Below are 22,030 nucleotides of genomic sequence, written 5' to 3'. Positions count from 1 at the left end.
TACATAATTTTTTTTGCGAATCGTTTGGTTGCGCATTTGTTGTGCATTTGCGTCGCATTTGCGGCGAATTTGCCGCGCGTTGGTGTCCATTTTGCCAATTTTTTTCTCTATGTTAGGGCACCATTTCGGTTGTGTACCACCAATAACTTAAGGTAATAGAGCACATATACGTAAGTTTTCATTTGAATTGTCCTCAATAGTATAGTCTTATTCGTCGTCACTTAAAATTAAAAACAGGTGAGCAAAAAAAGAGAAAAAAAGCTTGCATTACTGCTTTTTTATTTTTTTACTCTTATTTGTATAACATTTTTTCAGCATCAATATGTTCTTAGCCTCTGTTTTTGTTCCTCGGCAATGAATGAGGAAAATTTAGGTTTTTCATGATATATACAAAACTGAGGAAGGTAAAATTTTACAACTTTTTTAAATGGTAAATTTGGTTATCTATTTTGAAATTCCTTCTAATTCTAATCAACTTTTGTAGCAAATTTTCTGCTCAATTTTTGGTAACAAAAGTTCTTCTAATTTGTTTTTAATTTTGTTCTATATAATTTTTTCAAATTAATTTTTTATGGATTTTTCTTCACTTCTGGGCTTGTTATAAATGACCATTTTTTTATATATAATTTAAAATAAAAACAAAAAACAGTTGGTTAATCATTTAAATATCTTTTTTTTTTCTATAATATAATATTATTATATACAAATAATATATGGGGGTTCGAAATAAATAGAACACAACGATTGCACCATTTTTTTTTTTTTTTTTCTATACAGGTAGAGCATAAAAAAAAAAAAAAATATATGTATATTTATACCTTATGACAATTTCTTCTCTTACCAATTTAAAAATAAGTTGGCTTGGCAGTGAGAGAAAGACATAAATATTTATATATAATTATACATTTGGCCGAATTTGTTGTTGCTATTTTGCGCAGTTTTTTTATAATATGTTTTACAATTTTTTAACTAATTTTTTTAATTTTTTTTTCATCCATTTGTGCCTTTTGTTCTTTTTCTTCCTTTTCTTTTCTTCCTTTTTTGCGGAGGTTTAACTTTATATGTTAAATAAATTTTTCAAAATGAAAAACTTCAGGTAAATATATAAAAGATTAAATTTGCATACTAAAGCAGTACATATTGCATTATACAACTGTAGGGCAATTTTTTGGTAATTGTTTTGCAAAATGCGTACCCTTTTTAATTGTATGTAGAACCATGTTGTGGTTTGCATATAATAATACATTTTTGACCACAATTTTGCGAACAATTTTATGTATTTTTTTTTTAAATATTTGCGTACATATAGAGTTATTTGTACAACAAATGTTGGCAGAAAAAAAAAAAAATACATGAAAAAAGAAATATTATATAATAAACCACATAAATGAATAGATAAAAATGGCAGCAAAAAAAAAAAAAAAGATGGAAGGAATGGAAGGAAGCCGCTTTTTACTCAAAAATGTTTAAAGCATATTTCTTTCGCCGAAGTAACATAATTTTGCGTAAATCCTTTCACTTACTTACGATGTATTATAATTTTTCGTGAAAGGTGAAATGGTACTATTCCTTACCCCGCGAAAAAAAAAAGAGGCAAACTACTGCACATGGAGAAAGTACGAGAATTTTGCTTTACTTTCGAAAAAGGCTTATGGGTCACCATATAGTATGTAAACATATATATATACATTGGTGGGGGAAAGAAGGCCAGAAATATGTGGCTGATGAAAATTTACTGGGCTTCCTTTAAAAAAGAGAACGGAAAAAAAATGTTCCACTCCGATTAAGGGGTTGTTAACACCTCCCTGCAAAGTTAGTGGCAACAAAATGTAATGGAAATACGGAAAATTGTACAAGACTCCTTAAAGTATAATGAAAAAAAAAAAAAAGAAGCAGTTAACTTTTTTTTTGTGGCTGGTTTATTATACTTTTTTTTTCTGCCTTTGGAAAATAACTTTTATGTGTATTGTAGGGGAAAATGTTTTATAACCGCTTCCTATCCTTTTCAAAATGTTCATATGCTAATTTTACGTGATAGTAAAAGGGGTAAAATATAAAATATGCCTAGGTATTAGTGCCTCACGTGTGACGAATTTTCGAGGTGTTCCTCTCCATTTGAATATTCGAACAATGTGCATCTCCATAGTTTTAGTGGCAATCACTAGCACAAAAATTTTTGTCTATCAGTTTTTAAGAAAGCAATGTGAAGCTGTACCGTCGCAAAATTGTGGTAGCTTCAACAAATGCTATTCATGCGTGGAGATATTTAACTGCGTAATTTATGTAGACGTGGAAAAAATAAAGAAAAAAAGTGAAAAACTTGTCAACGCATATCTGTGCGCAAATTTATGGGCACAAAAGGTGAAAGGGGTGCATTGCCTTCATCTTTTCACCCTAATGATTAGCTTCTCATTTTTAGAAATAAAGAGTATACATTAAGTATTATGAACGAACGTAATTTTCCCCTGTACATGACTGGTGCTACATTATCGTTCCTGCCATAAGCATAAGCCCATTTGTTGGTGTTTATGCGCACTTAGTGAAAGGGGCAACTGCTCGCGAGGGAAATGTTTGCTCAGAAAAATAAGGGCGTATTTAATGGCATGTTTCACATGGACTAGAAAAGTACTTGGCAGCGTAATTACCCTGTGTAATCCTTTTACGTTGTCTATCCTTTCAAGGGAGGGTTTAGTTTCCCCCTGTGCATGCATATATATGCATATACATATATATACATATATATATTTTTCATGGCGCATGTTGAAGGGGTGACGAACGAGCGTACCCAAGGTTGCGCAAAATAAACAAAAACGAAGCATTTAAGGTAAGTACTCAAACTGGCAGTTAATGATGAGATGTGGGTGATTATCACCTTACACGAAAAATATACTGCTAAAGTTTTGTGAGGTAAACAAATTGAGCGAAACGCATTGCACACACGCGAATTGTATAACAAATAAAAAGAAGTAAAAAGGCCATTTCGAAAAATCCGCCTCTTATAACAATGACAGTTGTCATCTGAAGGGAAACGATTTGGAAGGGAAAAAAAACGAAGCATTTGAAAATTCCCACGTGATATTCACTTGAAAAAGTGTAAACACACATTTCACATATTTTTTTGGAGGACAAATTGGACTCACTGCGCATGACGCTATGGTGACGCGTCTTCTTAAAAGTCGCCTACTTGCATTATGGGGTGCGTGGCCCCGTTTTAACGGTGAGAGGAGACGTTCGATGTGATAAAAAAATTTAAAATGACCCCCTTTTTTTTCGCCGCAAATAGGGCAACATTTCATTTTAAGAGCTGACCGAATACTCCCCTTCACTGTGCTGCGAATCATCTTCCAGTTTTACGTTTGATTCGTAGAAATCGCTCCTTGCCTGCTTCCAGACTTCCCACGGTTTGGACTTTAACCAGTCCACTTCCATTTGCTTCATCCATTCATTCAGGTAATTCCACTTGTACTCTTTCCACTTTTCCCAGTGTGTCTCTTCTGAATCCATTAGGAAATCTTCTTTTTCGTTGACCCAATTTTCCCATTCCTTTTTTTCCCTTAACAATCTTTTTTTCCATTCCTTCCAATTTTCATCTTTATTTAAATCTTTCCTTTTTTCGGAATTATTCCACTTTTCCTCTTCTTTTTTTTTCCAGTTCATATTTTTCCATTCGTTCCATTTTTTATCTTTCCAGTTGTCCCAATAATTAAAAAGCTTATCTCCCCAAATTTTTTCATTTTTTTCTACCAATTTTGTCCATTTTACTTTCATAGGTCTTTTCCACTCCATTTCGATTATTCCCTTCCATTCCTTTTCACCCCATTTCGTCCAAGCGTTTACTTTATCGTTTATATAATCTCCTTCCAATTTGTTGGTAAATCCAATCCAATTGTAGTGAATATTTGTGAGCCATTCTTCCCATTCACTTTCTTTTTTGTTGACCCACTTTTGTTTATGTTGTTCAAAGGATTGTGTAAAATTTCCCCACTGTTTTTCTGTGTTGTTTATCCATTTTTTCCATTCTTTAGCTTTCCACTCTTCGGTCAATTCGCCACTGGGTTCTTCTCCCATGTTTTGTCCTTGTTCGTATACATTTTCATGTGTTTCTTCTTTGGTTGTGTTTTTTTCTGCTTGTCCCTTTGTCTTTCCTGCGTCTTGTGCAAATGATTCGGGTGGTTTGACCTCCGCTTCCACTCCTTCCTTTATCTTCATTGCTTCATTTTTTATCGTTTCGTCAATTTCGTTTATCCACTTTTCTACTTGCGCCATCTTCCCTTTGTATGATTTCCGCTCTGATGCTAAAAGTGGTTCTTGTACAACTGCATCTTGGGAATATAAATAGGGAGATGAGTTATCCCCATCTTCCTCTTCTTCGTTCGGTTCTTCTAGTTCTATTTTTATTTCTTCTATTTCGTTATCTCCTGCATTGTTCTTTACACGAGCTTCAATTAGTTTTAAGCCTTCTTGGAATAATTCTAGGCCTTCATCAAATTCTGCGATTTTATCCTCAGGGATTTCTACTTCTTGCTTATATGATCCTAAATTGTCTTTCGGCATTTTCCCTGTGCCATCATCAAGTTTTTGCATCAATTCTTCTATTATGCGTAACCCGTTTTGGATTTTTTTAACTCCATTTTCCATGATTTCTTTTTCTTCCGTATCTTCTAGCGCTATTTCTTGTTCCGGTTTGATTACATATTTTGATGTTTGTCTTGCTCTTTTTATCAGATCATCACTTTTGGCTCTTCCTGTTGCTAAATCTATTTTTCTCCTTTCAGCTTTTACTCTCTTTTCTACATCTTTAAACCAGTCCTGTAACTTTTGTACTTTTCTGTTATGATTTTCTACTTCGCGTAGCTGCTTTTGAATTTTCTCTTCCGTGCTGAGATCTCCATCTAGAGTGTCCAGCGCGTCGTAGAATATTTCGTGGTTTTCTCGCGGCTGCAGGATCTGCGTCGAGGGTTCGGAATGGAGGAATAAGAAGATGGGTATGTGTATAATGTTAGTATAAATTAGCTACGTTTCATTTGTGATGTTATAGGAGAGGAGGGAGGGATAAAGTTCAAATGTGCACATAGTAGTATGCACATCACTGGTGGTATACCATACCTTCATTTTTTTAAAGTCATTATATAGCTTATACAGAGTGAAAAACGTCGCTGTTAACACTAGATCGGCGACTGCCGGCACGTCAAGTCTTTCTATCAGTCTTTTGCCGACATTTATTCCCTCATTTATGATGGGAACGGCCAGGTTGAGTGGATCGAATTTGCTATTCTGCAGTGCATTTACTTCCATGTTTTTTTGTATATTTTTCGAAGAATAATTAGCTCTACTGGGGAGCGCTTTTTAGTGGCATATACTTGGTTAGATTTGCGGCACGGCCGTCGTCCACGGGATTGGCGGGATTTATAAAAAGGGGCGACCGCTTCTAAGCGGTATTAAACAAACGGGAGCGGAAAAGGAAGCAGCGGGAGGAGCGGCCAGAAGGGCGGGAAAAAATGCAGTAAAAATAACAAAGCAACTAACAAATACTTACATTACTAAATCGAAAAAATAAAACCAAAGCGCGAAAAGGAAAAAATATATATATATATATATAGTTCATTTAGCTGTGATTTAAAACCTTCCTCCTATTTTTAAGAAGCATCTGTAATGCTTAACCGCATTTTGCTGTTACAGCAATTAGGTTTATGAGGTAGAACAATTCTTTCAATATATTCTTTTTTTTTTTTTTTTTAGCGTACAAAAAAAACAATATTTATGAGGGATTAAATCGTTTTTGTGTTCATTTTGTTTACCCATGTGAGCGCAACACGGATTCTATAATGTGCTGTTGGTTCTTATGTACTCGTTTATTTATATTGTTATTTATTTTGTTATTTATTTTGCCATTTATTTTGCCATTTATTTTGCCATTTATTTTCTTATTTTTGTGTTTCTTAAGAAGTGTAGAAAAAAAATGGGTTGCGCCCGCGCAGTGCTCAAGAGGAGGGTCAGCGGAAGGATGAAACAAGAGAAAATGGGCACTGTAAATAAAAATTTACAAATCGAGTAAATCTACCTACATGTATGTTTTGTTAAAGCGGCACCTAAGTTGCCTGCTCAGAAAAGCAGCATGCACATAACGTGCGCAATTTATCCTTTTGTGTTTCCTCCTTATGATTATTTTTTTTTGTTAATATGTACGTGATGTTAACCCAGCAATTTTGATAACAAGTATTTTTTGACCGCCATACCGCTTCAATAATTATGTGGCGTACTTGTATATAAATGCATGTACGAAAATGAAGGCGAACGAGGGATGGAAGAAATTTTACAAATAAAGTTTGCTCAGTTTTGCTTACAAATAAAGTGGCATAATTCTGCTTATCTACTTTTTTATTAGTCGCACATTTAACTAATTATAAGGAAATGAATTGATGTGTTATTATTATTTTATTTTTTTTCCATTTTTTGTGAAATCTTTTTTGCTGACTAAAAGTGATTTGGTGGGTACTCACATGATGTTGGAACATTTCCCCACTGTGTCGCCAGTGTGAGACCTTTTTTCAGTATTAACAAATGGATTGGCGTAAAAGCGGAGGGGAAAAAAAAAAAAACTGAATTACCATGCACAATGAAATAAAACTGGAAGGTAGTCTTAAGCAAGTTTTGCAACCATGTAGCTTTGTTCTCCTTACTAATTAGGGCAGTACATGCACATATATACGACATATATACGCGTGTACCTTTCTGACTGAGAGAAGGAGACTAAAATTGCCTCGCATCGCTTTTTCAATGCTCAGCCTGGGCAGTTTAGTTTTCTCTCAAGAGTGGCTATCCATGTGGGTAACGGGACTAAACAGACAAACCGCTACCCTATTAGACGTAGAAATGGTAACACGTGACTGCAAATTTTGCTGATGCGTTGTGGTTACTCAAGTTAAGAGGTACCTGTGAGATGAATCGAAAATTCGAACAGTTATAGGCTAATTGGTAAGGCTCATTATATATAGCAGCATTTTGAGGTTACGCTTTTCCACAGTCAGTTTGCCCATTCATAAGGTGTACTAACAATGCACTACCGAAAAGAAAAAAAATATATTTAAAGTGTAAAACGTGGTTAGGTTAGCTTAAATAAATTCGAAAAATTAAATGAAGAGCGCATTTCCCCTTTTTAGTAACTTCCCTATTATGCATATACGTTTATTAAATTTTTATGAGAGGTGATTTTTAAAAAGGTGAGGGAAAGTACTTCACATCTTATTATTTTTTTCTGATGCATGTGACTCCACGTATGTATAGCTATTTTCCGTTCCACAAATGGAGTCTTTTGGATTAGGAGATATACCAACTGTGCTTTAAAAGATAGCGGTTCGTTTCTATAGACAAAGTAAAAAATGATTAAAAATGAGTTACAAGTGTAACCGTGGAGTAGGTACGTCGTATCATCTTCAAGTGGCGCTCGTTAATTCGCTATTTAAGGTAAAAATGGTGACTAATCGTAGATAGGCTTGGTCAAAAGGGTAAATAAGTGTGTTTAAAAAAAAAAAAAAGAGTCCTATAAAAGATGCCCTCGTGTTGCTAGAATTAGGTGTGTTTTCTTTAAGGAGTGCTTTTCCCTTTTTTTCGTTAATCACATGCTACTCTAACTTACGTTATTAATTCCTTTAAGACGAGTGCAGAGCATCGCGGGGGATATCACTTCACTTTACTGATAGGTAGCAGTAGAGACGCGTAACATGCACACTAAAGGTTTAGTCATAAAGGGGGAAGTCAAGAAGAACGCTGAGGTAATTTTGCTCTCCTCTTTTTTATTATTTCCCCAAATGACACAGCGATGAGGTGATGAGGTGATGAGGTGATGAGGGGCAAAGCGGAGACAGATGCATAGTTTGCATATAACCACAGCTGGCTGTTAAATGGGAAGAACATAGACCATTCTGCTCAAATCACCCATTCGAAAATGCACGTTTTAAAAATAAAACGTTTCATAAGGCTAATTATTCCCTTTATCAAAAAGCTAACATGTGTTGTTTCTTTATCAGTATTGTTTTCTCATGGAGTTTAAAAAAATGCAATAAAAGAAAAAAAAAAAAAATGGAATGATGAACTTTATTTATTTATATAACAAGTATAAATTAATAACGTCTTGCATTTCCTTCTTCTTATTCTTCTTTCTTTTTTGGGGGTGTTTGAAACGATTATTTTGCGAGATAGCTCATAAAATTATCATGGAAACACACATGTACAGCTTTTCATGTATTATTTCTTTTTTTTATCCTTTTACCACGTATATATCATGCAAGTATAAAAAAAAAGTAATAAAAAAAAAAAAAAATACAAAAAATTACTTTGGTGTGATATATAGCTCATCATTTTGAATACAAGATATGCTATAATATAAGTATATATAAGGAATGTACATTTCTTTTTATAAAACAAGATCGTAAAATCGTACATGTAGAAAAATAATGAAATAAAAAGAGGGAAAAAAAAAAGATATATTAATTAGAACATTAATACGTCCTCTCGTATTCATGATGTGTACATGATGTGTAGAACACATAGGTATAATTTCATTATTTTTCAGAACAGTGGAAATAATTTCTCATCCATTCATCCATCCGTCCATCCGTCCAACCTCTTGGTATCTTCTTAAGGTTCTTATGAGGACATGTCGATTTCTGCGTTATCTGGGGATTCCAAAGTTACTTTTTCAGGTTTTTGTCCCTGTTCTTCCTTTTCTTCTGAGTCATCATAGTTGTAGGAATCCTCATCATCAGATTTGCCGTAATCAATATCATCAGGTTCAGTTTCAACTCTGGAGTCTATATCTTCTTCATCGAAACCGAAGATACTGCTTATTAATCGGCCTTGGAAAAACGCCTGAAAATTTAGGAGAAAAAAAAAAAAAAAAAAAAGGGGTAAAATAAACATTTATGCACAAAATGGGAATAATTGGGAAGAAAAATCATCACCGTGGAAAAAAAAAAAGAAAAAAAGGAAGGGCATTTATGGTCTCTTTTTAGAGAAGTCCTATTTTTACGCATATCGTACCTTATCAATTAATCTGTAGCACAAGGATAAAAACAAAATCAAGAAAATGTAGGTAGTAATCAGATTACTGGCCGAATTGTCATAGAAGTTTTGGGTATACACTTGGTGGGAAGTCACTGGAACTACTGGTCGGTTAGTTGAATATCTGTGAACTACAGTTTGGTAGAATTTATATTTTGGAAGGGTATTGTCGTATGGGAACACCATTTTGGAATAAAAAAGATAGCTTAAAATAAATGTATGGAAGTTTCTTCTGTGTTTATCTCTATACGTGTGGCTATTCTTATGCTAAAATACCGATAGCGAGATATATATGCTTTATTATAAAGTATTAAAAATTTTGTATAATTTTATTCGTAAAGGTAATTGGAAATATTGTATTCCCTTTTTCTTAAAATGGCAGTTTGATTAAAATAAATATAATTTCTTTTAGAATTGTTAGTTTAACATATAATTTTTCCAAAATGTTAATAAAAATTTTAATAATTTTTTTACTGCTTTACTGGGCTACGAGAAATTATTTTATTTTAATATTCACTTGATGGCTTTTTACAAAATTAAAAAATATATTACGCGTATGTCCATATAAGATAATATAAAATAAAATACGTGTATTAAAATTTAAACAATAAAATAGGGGGAAGTATTTTTTTTGTGCCGGGTAACGAAAAATAATTTTATTAAAAATGATATAAAATGGTGTCATTCAAAAACTAGGGCTCCACTTTGATAAGTTAATTTTTTTAATTGCTAGGGATATACTATTCTAATTTTTCTATTTTTATTATAAAAAAAAAAAATATATATATATATATAAATATGTACATATAAAAGCTGAATTAAAAATATTTTTTTTAGCACCAAGTGGGTAGTAGAAATGGTACACTTATTTTTTTTTTTTTTTGCGTATTATTTTTGCCAATTTTTGAAAAAACTCTCCGATAAAATTTTTTTTTTTAAATTATGGCAATTTTTGAAATAAAAAAAATCACGGAAATGGCAATGTTGGGAATATATAATTTAGTCATCGAGCTTGATCCCTAATTTGTAATTAATTAATTAATTAATTATGTACATAATTTACTCATCACATGTATGTACATATAGTTTAACTGCAAAATGGCATATTTTTAAAATTTTTATGTTTCTATGTAAAATGAAATAGGTTAATTAACGAAAAAAATAGCAAAGGTTATTGCGTCATTCGCATAATTTAGACGAACTTCTCTTTAATTTTGTGAATTTTAATTTCTCTCATTAACTCTAATCAATTGAAAAGGAATATAATAAATTTCAATAATTAATCAATCTATAAATTATATTAAGGAGGAATGCATTATTTTGAGTTGCAAAAATGGAATTTTTTTTCCTTTAGCGAATTTTAAGCGGGTTAAATTAGCTATGAATTTGCGATATGCATCATTCATTTGTTAAATGTTTTTTTGGGAGAAATGGATTAACTTTTTTTTTTTTTGCTTTGCAATTGCGGTAGTTTGAAGTAATTTTTTTTAGCGCATTTTAAAACTTCCCATTCGAGAAAATCGAAGCAGTTGAAAAAAAAAAATATATATATGCATGCTAAGCGGTTGCGAAAATATTTCGATTAAGTAATTTCCTGGGAACATTAAAAAATTAAATAAATGTATTTTTTTTTTCCGCTTTTGTTATGACGCAGGGTTCTTTTGTCAAGCGTTATTTTCGCGGTCATGTTTGAAATATCGTTATAGACAAACATGAACTGAACAAACACACTACCATTTTGCTGTTTTCCTTTGCTTGCATTTGAAATGCTTACTGACCGCTTATACCCTTTTTATGTTAACCGATTAATATGCACTGTGAAGGAAGGCCTATTTATTTGTAAAAAGAAAAAAAAGTAATTTAAAGTGTTAACCTATACGTAAGAATAAAATAGCGAACGGTGGATGGACAAGTTATGATAAAATTTGGCTCAGATGAAAGTTCAAATAAGTCTAGTAAAAGTGCATACATAAATAATCGTTTGTGTTAGCCTTTTCGCAAAACCTGACTATTTCGTTTTAAAGGGAGCCGCAATAAGCACATTCATGTAATTCGCTTTGCTTAATTGTTACACGAATAGGATGAACTTTAAATGATTTGAAATAATATCGCGTTGCACATTATGCATAGTGTTATTTTGAATGTGTTCCCAGACATGCTTGAAACCTTTCGATAACTCATTTTTGGTGTGTTATAAAAGGGTCAAAAAGGAAAGGTTATAAATTATAACTTGCAAGCAAAATTTGAAGTAAATGCATCTACAAAAATTGCGTCGTAGATTGTTCAAATCGCAATTTTGCTATTGCAAGAATGCGTTCATTTAACGTGTAAGTGTAACATTTGCTGCTCGTGAAAGGATATTTTTTCTTAACATTTTTTTATCACAAATAGGTTTTCCTTTTTTGTTATCTTTTATATGCATAAGAAGTTACGCTGCCCTATCTTTCTACACATTTTAAACATTGCATTTCGCCCTTGCTTATACAATAAAGTTATTGTTTGCGATAAAACGGAAAAATATTACTCCCTATTTAGCCAATTTACACAAGGGGGTTAGAAAGTGTTCAGAGCACAGGGCCGTAGAACGGTCATTTAAATACCTTTACAAAAGTGCCGCTCTTTTTGTGTACGTAAAAAAAAAAAAGGTTCCACATCGTTATCATGTTCAGTTCAGTATTTAGTGCTACTTAATGAGAAAAAGGAACACTTTGTGGAAGGGCTATCTATAATACGTTAAATGGAAAAAAAATTCTCAGGCGATTAAAAAAATTTGCAGGCAACATAATGGCAAGTATGCACATATTTAGGCTTAAAAATGCCTTGCGAAAAATAGCCTGTGTTAGGAATGAGCCATTATAAATAGAATTTGTAACTTTCTCTATATATCTATGTACGTATATGTATAACCCCTCTCCCCCCCCTTGCGTATGTCATAAAAAAAAACGGTGTATAGGTGTATAAATACTTTCACAAAGAAGATCAGTACAGTACCGTTTTAACGACCTTCACTCAAACGAAAAATTTGAACATATTTATTGCATACCTTTTTTAGTGACATTTTTGATTTTATATATTAACAGGGGAGAGGAAGGCACCGGAATTGAAGATTTATCATGAAAGGGGATATAGATATTTCGCGTTAAATTAACGTTTCTTTGTTTCATGCAGTCGCGCTAGGTGTCCTATAGTTTTGCCTCCTTCCCTCCTTCTCTCCTTCCTTTTAGAAAACATGAAATTTGTCATAAAAATAATGAAGTAGCACGTGCATGACATCATATTTTATTACACATTGGTAGGGTAAAGAGCATCCTGATAGCAGGAAAAATAACCCTCAAAGGTGGTGATTCGTTTGCGCTTCATTTTGTTCGTAGCATATGCAGTGGTAACATAAGTAGATGCTTTAAAAGCAGATTAACTGCTCAATAAACCTTTTATTTAAAAACAAATTTGTTTTTTAGCTTAACAGAGGAGGTTCATTGGCGTTAATCATATCCCCTACGATATTATCTTATTAAAGTAAAAATTGGAAAGTTATTTTTATAGAATTTACGGAATATAAATAATTGCAAAAATGTGTAGTTTCGTCGTCGATGGTGATTTTTTTTAAGCAAAAGCGTTCAGTAGGCAATATGAACTGCCAATATATCTTTTCGCTTTGTACCTTCAACTTTAATCATTTTAACGACATACAATCCTTTTTCTATTACCCTAAAATGCGGTTATACAATTTTGGTAAATAATATTATGCAGGCGTTGCTTTAAAAAATTATGGCTCGCCTCGATTTGTCGTTTTCGTTCGGGGTCTACAAATCTTTAAGCTGGCTAACAGCACATGTGCGTCGAAGGGAAAAGCATTAAAACAAACTACGGTAATTTTTTTGGCCCATTTTGTGGCCTATTATGTGACACATTATGTGGCCCATTAGGCAGCCCATTCTTCCCATACACTCAGTATGCAGTACAGCATACACATGATAGGAAGCATTATTTGCGTTTTATTTTTTTAGCAGAAACGCATGAATTTTTTCTAATTAAAAATTTAATTTTTTGCAAAAAAAAAAAAAAAAAGGGCAGTAATAAACTGCGTTTCGAATTATGCCAAACGTTTGTTATCTCAGAAAAATCGCCTAAAAAATAAGGTTGCTTTTTTGCATGGGGTCTTATATCCCCTTTGGATGATTTTTGCGAAAACGTTATGAGAATTTTTGGGAGGGATTGCGCTGCGCACGGTACATATTTTTTATCGGTTATTTTAGGAATTTTAACCCGAGTTAAAAAAAATGATATACACGTATACATTTACCTATTGGCATACATGTACTACTGGCATACATAAAAAATATGCTTGGCAGTATTAGCCCCTTTTGCAAGTTTTGATGAAAAAAATAAAAAAAAACGTATGTATTGTTATATATAATAATGTATAAATATTGCATAAAAATCACATAAATATCACATAAATATTGCATAAATATTACATAAATAATATTCCTTTTTTAGAATAAAAAGAGGTATTTTTTATGCACTTTTTCGAACTCGGGCCTGACCGATTTGTGAATAAAAATGCTACTTTATCTACTTTTATTTTAATTATAGTGCCGAATGGTAATTTTGAAGCAGAAGCGGAATAATATAAGTATACAAAATTTACTCAAAAAATTGCAAAATTTAGAAAAAAAAACATTTATTTTTTTAAAAATTTGCGTTATTTATCCTACATTATATATATATAGGTATATATATAAAATGTAAAAAATATGTTTTTGAATGGTTAATGAGTGATTATTACATTTTTTTATATGTATAAATGGGCAGGAATAAATTTTTATTTTACTAAAAATAAAAAAATGCATTATTTTCAACATTTTGCAAAACAAAACGGGAATTATTTAGCCAATTGTCTCGTAAAAAATAAAAAAGCGCTGAGTTTTTATTACATTATTTAATTCTTTAAAAAAAAATAAATTAAAATTTTGGATATTCCAAATAAGGATATACATATATTTATTGAAAATTTTACCCAAAATTTTTTCTAAAGTTTTATATCCCTTATACAATTTTAATAGTATTAACTATAGCTTAATAGTAATACATTAAAAAAAAAAACAAATACCTAATAAAAATTCCTACTAAAAAGAATTTATAACAATTTATTACATTATTAATAAAATTAGGGAAAATGAAAAATTTCAATAACGCTAGCAACAATACTTGCCAGAGTGAATGCTCTGCACATTTAGAGAGCAGTTTCGTTTCTTCATCTGTGGATGACGCAAAGAATACCATGAAACGAAAGAGCAAATTCTTCAGTTTTACCAAAATTTGTACCTTTTCCCTTCTCGTGTTGATGTCCCAATGTTACGAAAATGTAGGATGATAAAATGAATAGCCGCCAGGCGCATATATAAAATATATGTATATATTCCACTTTGTTATGTTTTTCCCCTTTGTAAAAATGTAGTTTTATCTTCCCAAGTGGTAACTTGTTGATGTATAGTCACCGCTTTTTATTTTTATTTTTATTTTATTTTATTTTTTTTTTTTTTTGTTTTTTTGTTTTTTTTTTCCCCTCTGTAGGGCAACTCGAACAGTTCCGTTTGCACGTTCAACGGCCTTAACAATGGTGCAGGCTTAAAGTCCCTCAGAATGTTAGCATCTGCAGAAGCTAAAGATGACGAATTTGAAAGTACAACCGTGGAAAATGAAAACGAAGAGGATGCTGAAGAGCAAAAGAAAAAGAAAGGTTGCCCAGGAAAGAAAAATTGCAAGGCATCATTGCCATACAGTAATGCAGTTGACAAGACGTGCCAAACTAACTGTGGAGCCTGCACATGTGGTTTTAAAACTTTAGATTTATATTTTGAAAAGAAATTAATGGATGTCCTAGATGCAGGAAACAAGAAAGCTGAAGCGATTGTAGATGCTGGAGCTCAAGCTTTGAATGGATTAAAGAACTACCTTAAATATGTGCTTCTTTTCTCCCCACTTTTACTCGAATTATTAGCAAGCAAGCTTTTACTCTCAGGACATTATAAGTCATCCCAATTCGTGTCCAGTGTGTGTGTTACTTTTTACCTGTACGTATTTTACAAAATTGTACAGAATTGCGCTTTGGAAAGAGAAGGCTATTTAGCTTATGAGGATTACTCTCCACGTAAAGTTGCCTTCCGCAGCGGATGCAGTGGCAGCAGCTGTGAAACCTTTTGCAGCAAGAGTGCCTGCCCTGGTAGCAGCTGTGAAAGCCCATGCAACAAGAAGAGTGGTTCCAGCGAAAAAAAAGAAGAATCAAAATGCAAGAGTGGAAAGGCTAAGTCAAAAAGTGCTTAAGAGGTAGATCTCTCCCCGTGGTTCCGTAAGTGTTAAGTAGAAGCAACATGCAAAGGTGTAAAGATGCATACATGCATACATGCGCGTAGACATTTTCAGGCGAAAGAGCGAGGATGGCTGCACACGCGCAGTTGATTAACCTGTGTATTTATATATGTACCTATGTATATATTATATATTATGCCTATTGTGCATTGTGCGTATTATATATTGTGCGTAATATATATATCTCCACACCTTTTGGTCCCCCTTTTTACCTAAAGTTTTCAAAGCAATATAATATTCTGCCACGAAATGTGTGGACATGCTATGTATTTAATTCTATGCAAGTATTTAAACTATAATAGCTGTGTATTTTATTTATATTTTTTTTTTTTTTTTTTTATGAAATATACACATTTTTACAAGATATATATGCATGATGCTTCAAATGTATATTCTTTAAAAAGCTAAGCTTGCAACATGGATAATAATATAGGTATTCACGGCACATAGTATTATATTGAATATTGATTACTATATATGTGTACATGCAAATTACGTTTTGAATGATTAAGTTGTATTTACATTTCACCATTTTATGACACTTACTGGAACCGACGAACTGCCATGAAAAACAGACGCTTAATCTAATTATGCCAAGTCGTGATTTGCTTCCACGTTGTTGGGCAAAAGGGGGGTAAATAAACACCGTTAGAGTTAACACCACACGTTAAAAGGGCCATCGGAGGGGCAAGTTTAGCTATACGCATATTTGGCTACCACTCCGGCGATTCACGTGATGACTATGCATAGCATACCGTTTTGTGTGGAAGATGCGTAAATGTGTAATAAATTAGTGGATGCTTTTATATAGTTCATTTACGTCTTAACTATTTTATTACATGCATGAAAGCACGAATTAGCCGCTTTGAGGGAATTGGCTTTTCCCCTATTGGGTTGGGAATCTCTATGTATATCGGAACGTATAGCTTATTATGTTTTATTTCAACAGCGAAGAGAGAGAACACATGGGAAAAACTTAGCAAAATTTGTTCAGCATTTTGGGAGATATGTTTCGCAGTTTATTCGTTGAAAGGACGCTTTTTTGATGATTAAACGTATTTCACTTCTTATGTTAGGTGTGACCTTCTATCCGTATCGCCGCATGCGATGCTAGGTTCTTATTTTCTCCGTTTGCAAATATGTATGTACTTTGTGGGTAACCCTTTAACTACACTTTGAGAGTTAAGAAATTACGAATACCTTTGCGTAATTCTTTGGAGTTACAGAACAATTCAAAGAAAAGAAAAAATTGAGCAGCACGTGGAGGTTTATTTTATGTAAAGAGGCAATTGACGAACGTAATTTGTAGTTCTTCATGCGTGGTTAATTGGATATGTAGTGCCAACGCAAATTTTTAGGAAGAACAGAACTGTTCTTTTGGAGGGCGAAGAACGTTACTGTTGTAAAAATGGTTCGACAAAATTATTACCATTTTGTAGTTATATATAAGATAAAAAGGGTTTACAATGTTTACCCCATTCCAGAACAAATGACAACAATGTTGTAATATGTATTGCAACGCGGAGGAGCTGAATAGTTGTAGTGAAAAATAATTTTTATTTGCAAACGACAACCACCAGGATTTTTTTTTTTTTACGTCGTATTTTAAAACAGCTTGCAAAGTTGGCGATGGAGTTATGTAGTTGCTATAAAAACGTAGCTTTGACGAACTTTCACAAAATATATAGCTAGCTATTTTTTATGTACGCTTTTTTTTTTTTTTTTTTTTTGCTTATACGTTGTAACTTTTTTACGAATGCGTTTTGCTCCTCTATACATAAGAAGAACAATTCGAGAATAATTTTTATTACTATAAAAAAGTACATTTTTTTTACCTTTAAAAAATATTGTCGTTAAATAATTTCGCCTATCTTAAGGTTCACAAATTCTGTTTTGTACAATTCTGTACAGGAGCAATATTATATGTAAAGTAATTTTTTTTTACGTATATTTATTCATCTAAGATGAAAGATAAAAAATTAGAGAGCAAAAAAATTTCTCTTTTGTTGAGTCCCACGCGCAGCTGTGTGGTATCCCTGGTGGTGGTCATCTCTCTCGTGGTCTTGGTAAGATAAAAAGTGTATTAAAATGTGGCAAAATTTCACATCCGTTTTAAACTATACATATAGAAAAAGTGAAAATAGTAATTACTAATAATAACCTTTTTAATGTTTTAAAAATACGTTTTTGTAGAATGCGTTTGTCTCGAAGGACACTGCTGGAGCGCCTCAGCTGAGCGGCGTGCAGTCAAGAATTTTATCCGATCACCCCACGAACCAAAATGAATTCATAACTAATGAGAATGTCCAGGAAGGGGCAGAAGACTCACTTGCCGAAATTGAAGACGACCTGTACGATAGCCCACAAGGAAATGCTAACACTGCACAAGGAGAATCAGCAGACCCGCTTTCCGAAATTACAGACGACTTGTATGAAAACCCACAAGTAAATAGAAACACGACAGAAGAAATTTTCCAAAGTGCGTACGACCCAACTGAGTTAAAGGAAAAATCCCACATCGTCTTTCACAGCTTTAGAGAAGAAGATATAAATGAAATAATCAATTCGGTGAATGATAATTTATTCAAGAGGGAGATGCTCGAGAGATGGATACAGCTACACGAAGATGCAGTAGATAAGGTGCACACTTTGAAGGAGCATTTATCATATTATTTGAGAAGATTAAAAAGTTTGTATAACGTGGATGATAACATTGCAGAGGAACAAATGCAGAAGAGCAATCATACTATTGACTCAACCATCAGGATCACGGAGGAGTATCACAATAAGCTCTTTTTCTACTACGTCATAAAGGATAATTTGCCCGAGTATGAACATGAGCGTTTTATAAATATATGCAGAAACACTTTTACCTTGTTTATAAATGAGCTAGTTGCTATGGGGGAGGGTAAGCTAAATAAATGTGTACTCGAGTAGGGGGCAATCCTGGTGGAAGCGGACGGATTGAGGTTGCGAAGGAAGGGCTAAGGGCACGCACATGTGTGTGTACATATATATACATTGCTAAAAAGAAGAAGCGGAGGTATTCTTCTACATATATGCTTATGTACGCACTATTTGATAAGCCCTTTTTTCTTGGAAAGAAGAGCGAAGTTGATTACACTACACCGTTTAGGCAACGAAGGGCACACGATTCGCATGGTGCTTTTATTTTTTACCCGGAAAATGTATTTAAATATTTAAAGGAGAATGTATAATGTCCAGCGCGCATTTTGAACATAGCAGTGAATTAAATGCATGTGTAAAGTTTGTCAATTTTTGTTTTTTTAAATCGCCACATAAAACTTATTATCGGATGATCTAAACTATGTTATGGTTTTTTTTTTAAACATTCATACGTACATGATATGCGTAACTTGCCACAGCTACAAGTTTGCGATTAGACCTTTGAAATTACTAAAGGGAAATATTTTATTTTACTCCCTAATTGTGCTGACAATTTAGGACTTTACTTCTTTACATGATGATATATGTTTCAATGCGCGCATGAAATATGTGATTAGAAGGGGAGCAATGCTCTGAGGATGTGTGCTACGTGAGAAAATTCTTTGAGCTTTAAAGTAAAAGTAAAAAGACTAAGCCACATCTAATCAAACTAGGCATATAAATTAGCCGTACTACACTCACGTTAGATAGCAATAATGGCAACCCGCTTCATCGCTTTATCTTACATTTAGCATAATGTATATGCGAAATTTTTTTAACTCGTGCGAATTGTACTAATGCTTTCATTATTCGTATGCGATTTTATGTAAATGCCCCCAATGGGAAGCGTTTACTTGAAAAGATGTTCACAAGGGAGTGTTAACTAGTACGAACTTGACGATGGAGGGAAGATCATTACAATTTGACTTATTAAGTTTAAAAAAAAAAAAAAAAGGGACATATATGGCCATTATCATTTCTTCGCTAAAATAAAAATATATATAATGCTTAACTTATGATAAAAAAAAAAAAATGCAAACTGTTGACAACAGTACAATTTTATCAAAGCAGTTGTTTGTTCTGTTCTACATGCTCCCCCATCAGTATTACATATATTTAATATGCTTTTTTAAATGTTATAGATTTAAATTAAAAGTTATCTGCATTTTGTTGACTATCGTTCAACGGCGAAGAAGGGATGACATAAAAAGAAAGCTTCTCATCTTTGGTGATTTACCATGCATGAAAAAAAAAAAAATAATAATTTGTTCTTAATTGGAATGCATAAATAAATAATACTTGCATTTGTACATGTACAAAATATAAACCTTGAACGAACAGATCGATTGTGCTATTATGTATATGCTGCCGTTGTAAAAAAGTTATCTTTTAAAAGTTACTAGCGTTAAATGCGCAGAAAAATATTTGCTGACTGGTTTATATGCCCTATTCTGCAAAATTTTAAGAGATAAAAGTGGTTGTAAAAATATGTTGTAAGCAGGAGGGGCCTTCATATATTTGGCGAGCTAGCCATTTTGCTTAGCAACAAAAAATACACGTTGTTCTGTTTGCTGAATATTTCTAGCGACGCGCGCTGTGATCGAAAAAATAAAATCTATACATTTTTTATGACATCGTTTTTTTTTTTTTTATTTACTAAAGATATATTTTAAAATGTTTTAATTTTTTTATGTAAATATTTTTGTTTTTTTTTTAATTTTTTTAAGTTTTCAAACTTTTTATAAACTAAAGTAAAGTACTTTTTACAACATAGTTTAACGCAGTTTAACATATTTCAAAACATTTCAAAACATTTCAACATATTTCAAAACATTTTAACATATTTTAACGTAGTTTATCGTAGCACAACGCAGCCCTCTTGAGTTATAAATTTAGAACAATTTTGGCTCTAATAATAACCCCCTTTTATATATACCTATATACACCACAAAACTTAAATTAAGCGACTATGGCTTTTTTTAGCAAATTCAATTCTGCTTCAGCTGACAAAAGCTCAGCTAAGAATAACAGAAGGAACGAAAAATCTTCCGCCGCGAATGGCGCTGGAAAGAAGAGCTCAGGTGGCCTTAACTTCCGAAGATTATTTTTCCCCTCCTGCTCGGTGGCACTTCTCGTTGTCGCCATTTATATGTTGCTACTAGTAAGCTATATAAAAAAAGCATTTTTGGAATAAATAATAAGCACTGTGCAATTTTTAATGCGGCCCTTACGTGCAGTGCCAAATGTACGCTCTCCCGGATGTGTAAATGAGGGAGTAGTCCGTTCATATGACGTATAAATATGCCTAATATGTATGCGCCCCCTCCTCGTGAACCTTTTTTTAAACTTTCTCGCAGAACATAACCCCCCTGGACAACAAGGTGCTGGCCAAAATACAAGCAAGAAATTTATCCGAGTTAAATGAAAATAGATCTTTGAGAAGAAGACACTCAAATAAAAATGTAAGTTCCTCCGATTCTGATTCCGATGATGATGCCGTGTTATCTGGATTTGGTGAAATAGATTCAGGTGAAAATGAAGAAGAGGACGCTTCGGATTCAGATAAAAATGTTGACGAAAAATTTGAAGAGACAAATGACTTATGTAATGTTAACGTTCCTAGGTTTAGCGAAGCAGAAATGATATTTACCAGTGATGTGACAAAAGAAGAACTAGACGAACTGATCAACAATATGGAAGAAGTCCCATCAAAGAATGAAATTATCAAAATGTGGAAACGTGCATATGCTCTTGAAGGACAAGGATTTTACGAAATGATAAATGGTTTGTTCGAATATTACGAAGAGTTAAAGGAAAAACATCAAGTAGAGGAAGAACATGCTAGCACCCAATGGGGTAACGTCATTTCTATTTTTTATAACATCCTAACGGAGAGAGAGGAATATTATATTAAACTTTTCTACGACCTTATATTGAAAGACCATTTGACCAAAGAGGAATTTGTGAATTTCTTGAACAAGTGTAAGAAGGAGGCTGCTGAATTGAGAGAAACTTTACAAACCTTGGGAAAAGGCGAATTGGATGCAGAAATGGTTCCAAAAAAATGAGGAAATTAAAAATATGGGATTTGTCAACTGAAAAAAGTTACGAAAGAAAGTGGGAAAAACGCACGATTGTGCTGTGCCTGTGTATATATGAGACTGTGTGCAACTATCGCGCAGATTGATAATGTAAAGAAAGGTTGAAAAAATAGTGCGTGCTTACTTTGATGGTATAAATGAACAAACTGGCTTGGACTAACGTACATCTCATTATCGTACTGCTGTGCGGCCCAAAATGAAACGAAAAAGAAAGAAGAAAAACGTTTCGTAGTTTGTTATAATATAGCATCTGTAACATGCGTAACGCGTTGATAGATCTTGTGCCAAAAGAAAAGAATAACTATGCAAAATATGAAATTTGCTTAGATATTGCTAATTTATCTGTACACCGCGTACATTTTTTTGAACTTCCCTTTGTATGCACTAACAATGTTTCCTATATATGTGCCTTCTTTGCTAACTTAACGACATTTTTACATTTTTTCCGTTTTAAATTGTTCTTTACTAGTAACCATTTCACATTTAAAAATTAACTTCTACTCGTATTGCTCTTACATTCCTTTTAGTAAATACACATGATGTATATATGA

At 32.9% G+C, this 22,030-nt stretch overlaps 5 protein-coding genes across 5 annotated transcripts; 3 read left to right on the top strand and 2 right to left on the bottom strand.

The window, feature by feature from the left end:
• Window positions 1-2,860: 2,860 nt before the first annotated feature.
• On the bottom strand, window positions 2,861-5,926 carry PVX_083550 (tryptophan-rich antigen (Pv-fam-a)). Its single transcript, XM_001614258.1, has 2 exons — window positions 5,107-5,926; window positions 2,861-4,947 (listed from the first exon to the last, which is right to left on the bottom strand). Exons 1-2 carry the CDS (start codon window positions 5,293-5,295, stop codon window positions 3,298-3,300), a joined length of 1,839 nt encoding a protein of 612 aa, XP_001614308.1. The 5' UTR covers window positions 5,296-5,926; the 3' UTR covers window positions 2,861-3,297.
• A 2,034-nt stretch (window positions 5,927-7,960) lies between these two features.
• PVX_083555 (hypothetical protein) lies at window positions 7,961-9,655 on the bottom strand. Its single transcript, XM_001614259.1, has 2 exons — window positions 9,040-9,655; window positions 7,961-8,868 (listed from the first exon to the last, which is right to left on the bottom strand). Exons 1-2 carry the CDS (start codon window positions 9,244-9,246, stop codon window positions 8,647-8,649), a joined length of 429 nt encoding a protein of 142 aa, XP_001614309.1. The 5' UTR covers window positions 9,247-9,655; the 3' UTR covers window positions 7,961-8,646.
• Window positions 9,656-13,698: 4,043 nt separating this feature from the next.
• Window positions 13,699-16,039, top strand: PVX_083560 (hypothetical protein, conserved). The gene is made up of 2 exons (XM_001614260.1): window positions 13,699-14,428; window positions 14,638-16,039. The coding sequence occupies exons 1-2, from the start codon at window positions 14,240-14,242 to the stop codon at window positions 15,385-15,387; spliced, it is 939 nt and encodes a 312-aa protein (XP_001614310.1). The 5' UTR covers window positions 13,699-14,239; the 3' UTR covers window positions 15,388-16,039.
• A 1,357-nt stretch (window positions 16,040-17,396) lies between these two features.
• PVX_083565 (hypothetical protein, conserved) lies at window positions 17,397-18,869 on the top strand (the record flags this gene model as incomplete). The annotated part of the gene is made up of 2 exons (XM_001614261.1): window positions 17,397-17,498; window positions 17,626-18,869. The coding sequence occupies 2 exons, from the start codon at window positions 17,397-17,399 to the stop codon at window positions 18,367-18,369; spliced, it is 846 nt and encodes a 281-aa protein (XP_001614311.1). The 3' UTR covers window positions 18,370-18,869.
• A 1,233-nt stretch (window positions 18,870-20,102) lies between these two features.
• PVX_083570 (hypothetical protein, conserved) lies at window positions 20,103-22,030 on the top strand. The gene is made up of 2 exons (XM_001614262.1): window positions 20,103-20,539; window positions 20,736-22,030. Exons 1-2 carry the CDS (start codon window positions 20,348-20,350, stop codon window positions 21,444-21,446), a joined length of 903 nt encoding a protein of 300 aa, XP_001614312.1. The 5' UTR covers window positions 20,103-20,347; the 3' UTR covers window positions 21,447-22,030.

This window comes from Plasmodium vivax, chromosome 12, assembly GCF_000002415.2.
Source record: "Plasmodium vivax chromosome 12, whole genome shotgun sequence".
In the NCBI taxonomy this organism is placed as follows: Eukaryota; Apicomplexa; class Aconoidasida; order Haemosporida; family Plasmodiidae; genus Plasmodium; species Plasmodium vivax.
This window is presented reverse-complemented; position numbering and strand designations above follow the sequence as displayed.

Coding starts and splice junctions, on each gene's coding strand:
- PVX_083550 (XM_001614258.1), bottom strand. CDS start 5,295: ATGGAAGTAAATGCACTGCAGAATAGCAAATTCGATCCACTCAACCTG. Junction 4,948..5,106: donor ATGACTTTAAAAAAATGAAG/GTATGGTATACC, acceptor CCCTCGACGCAG/ATCCTGCAGCCGCGAGAAAA.
- PVX_083555 (XM_001614259.1), bottom strand. CDS start 9,246: ATGGTGTTCCCATACGACAATACCCTTCCAAAATATAAATTCTACCAA. Junction 8,869..9,039: donor GCTACAGATTAATTGATAAG/GTACGATATGCG, acceptor CTAAATTTTCAG/GCGTTTTTCCAAGGCCGATT.
- PVX_083560 (XM_001614260.1), top strand. CDS start 14,240: ATGAAAAATTTCAATAACGCTAGCAACAATACTTGCCAGAGTGAATGC. Junction 14,429..14,637: donor TGTCCCAATGTTACGAAAAT/GTAGGATGATAA, acceptor TCCCCTCTGTAG/GGCAACTCGAACAGTTCCGT.
- PVX_083570 (XM_001614262.1), top strand. CDS start 20,348: ATGGCTTTTTTTAGCAAATTCAATTCTGCTTCAGCTGACAAAAGCTCA. Junction 20,540..20,735: donor CCATTTATATGTTGCTACTA/GTAAGCTATATA, acceptor ACTTTCTCGCAG/AACATAACCCCCCTGGACAA.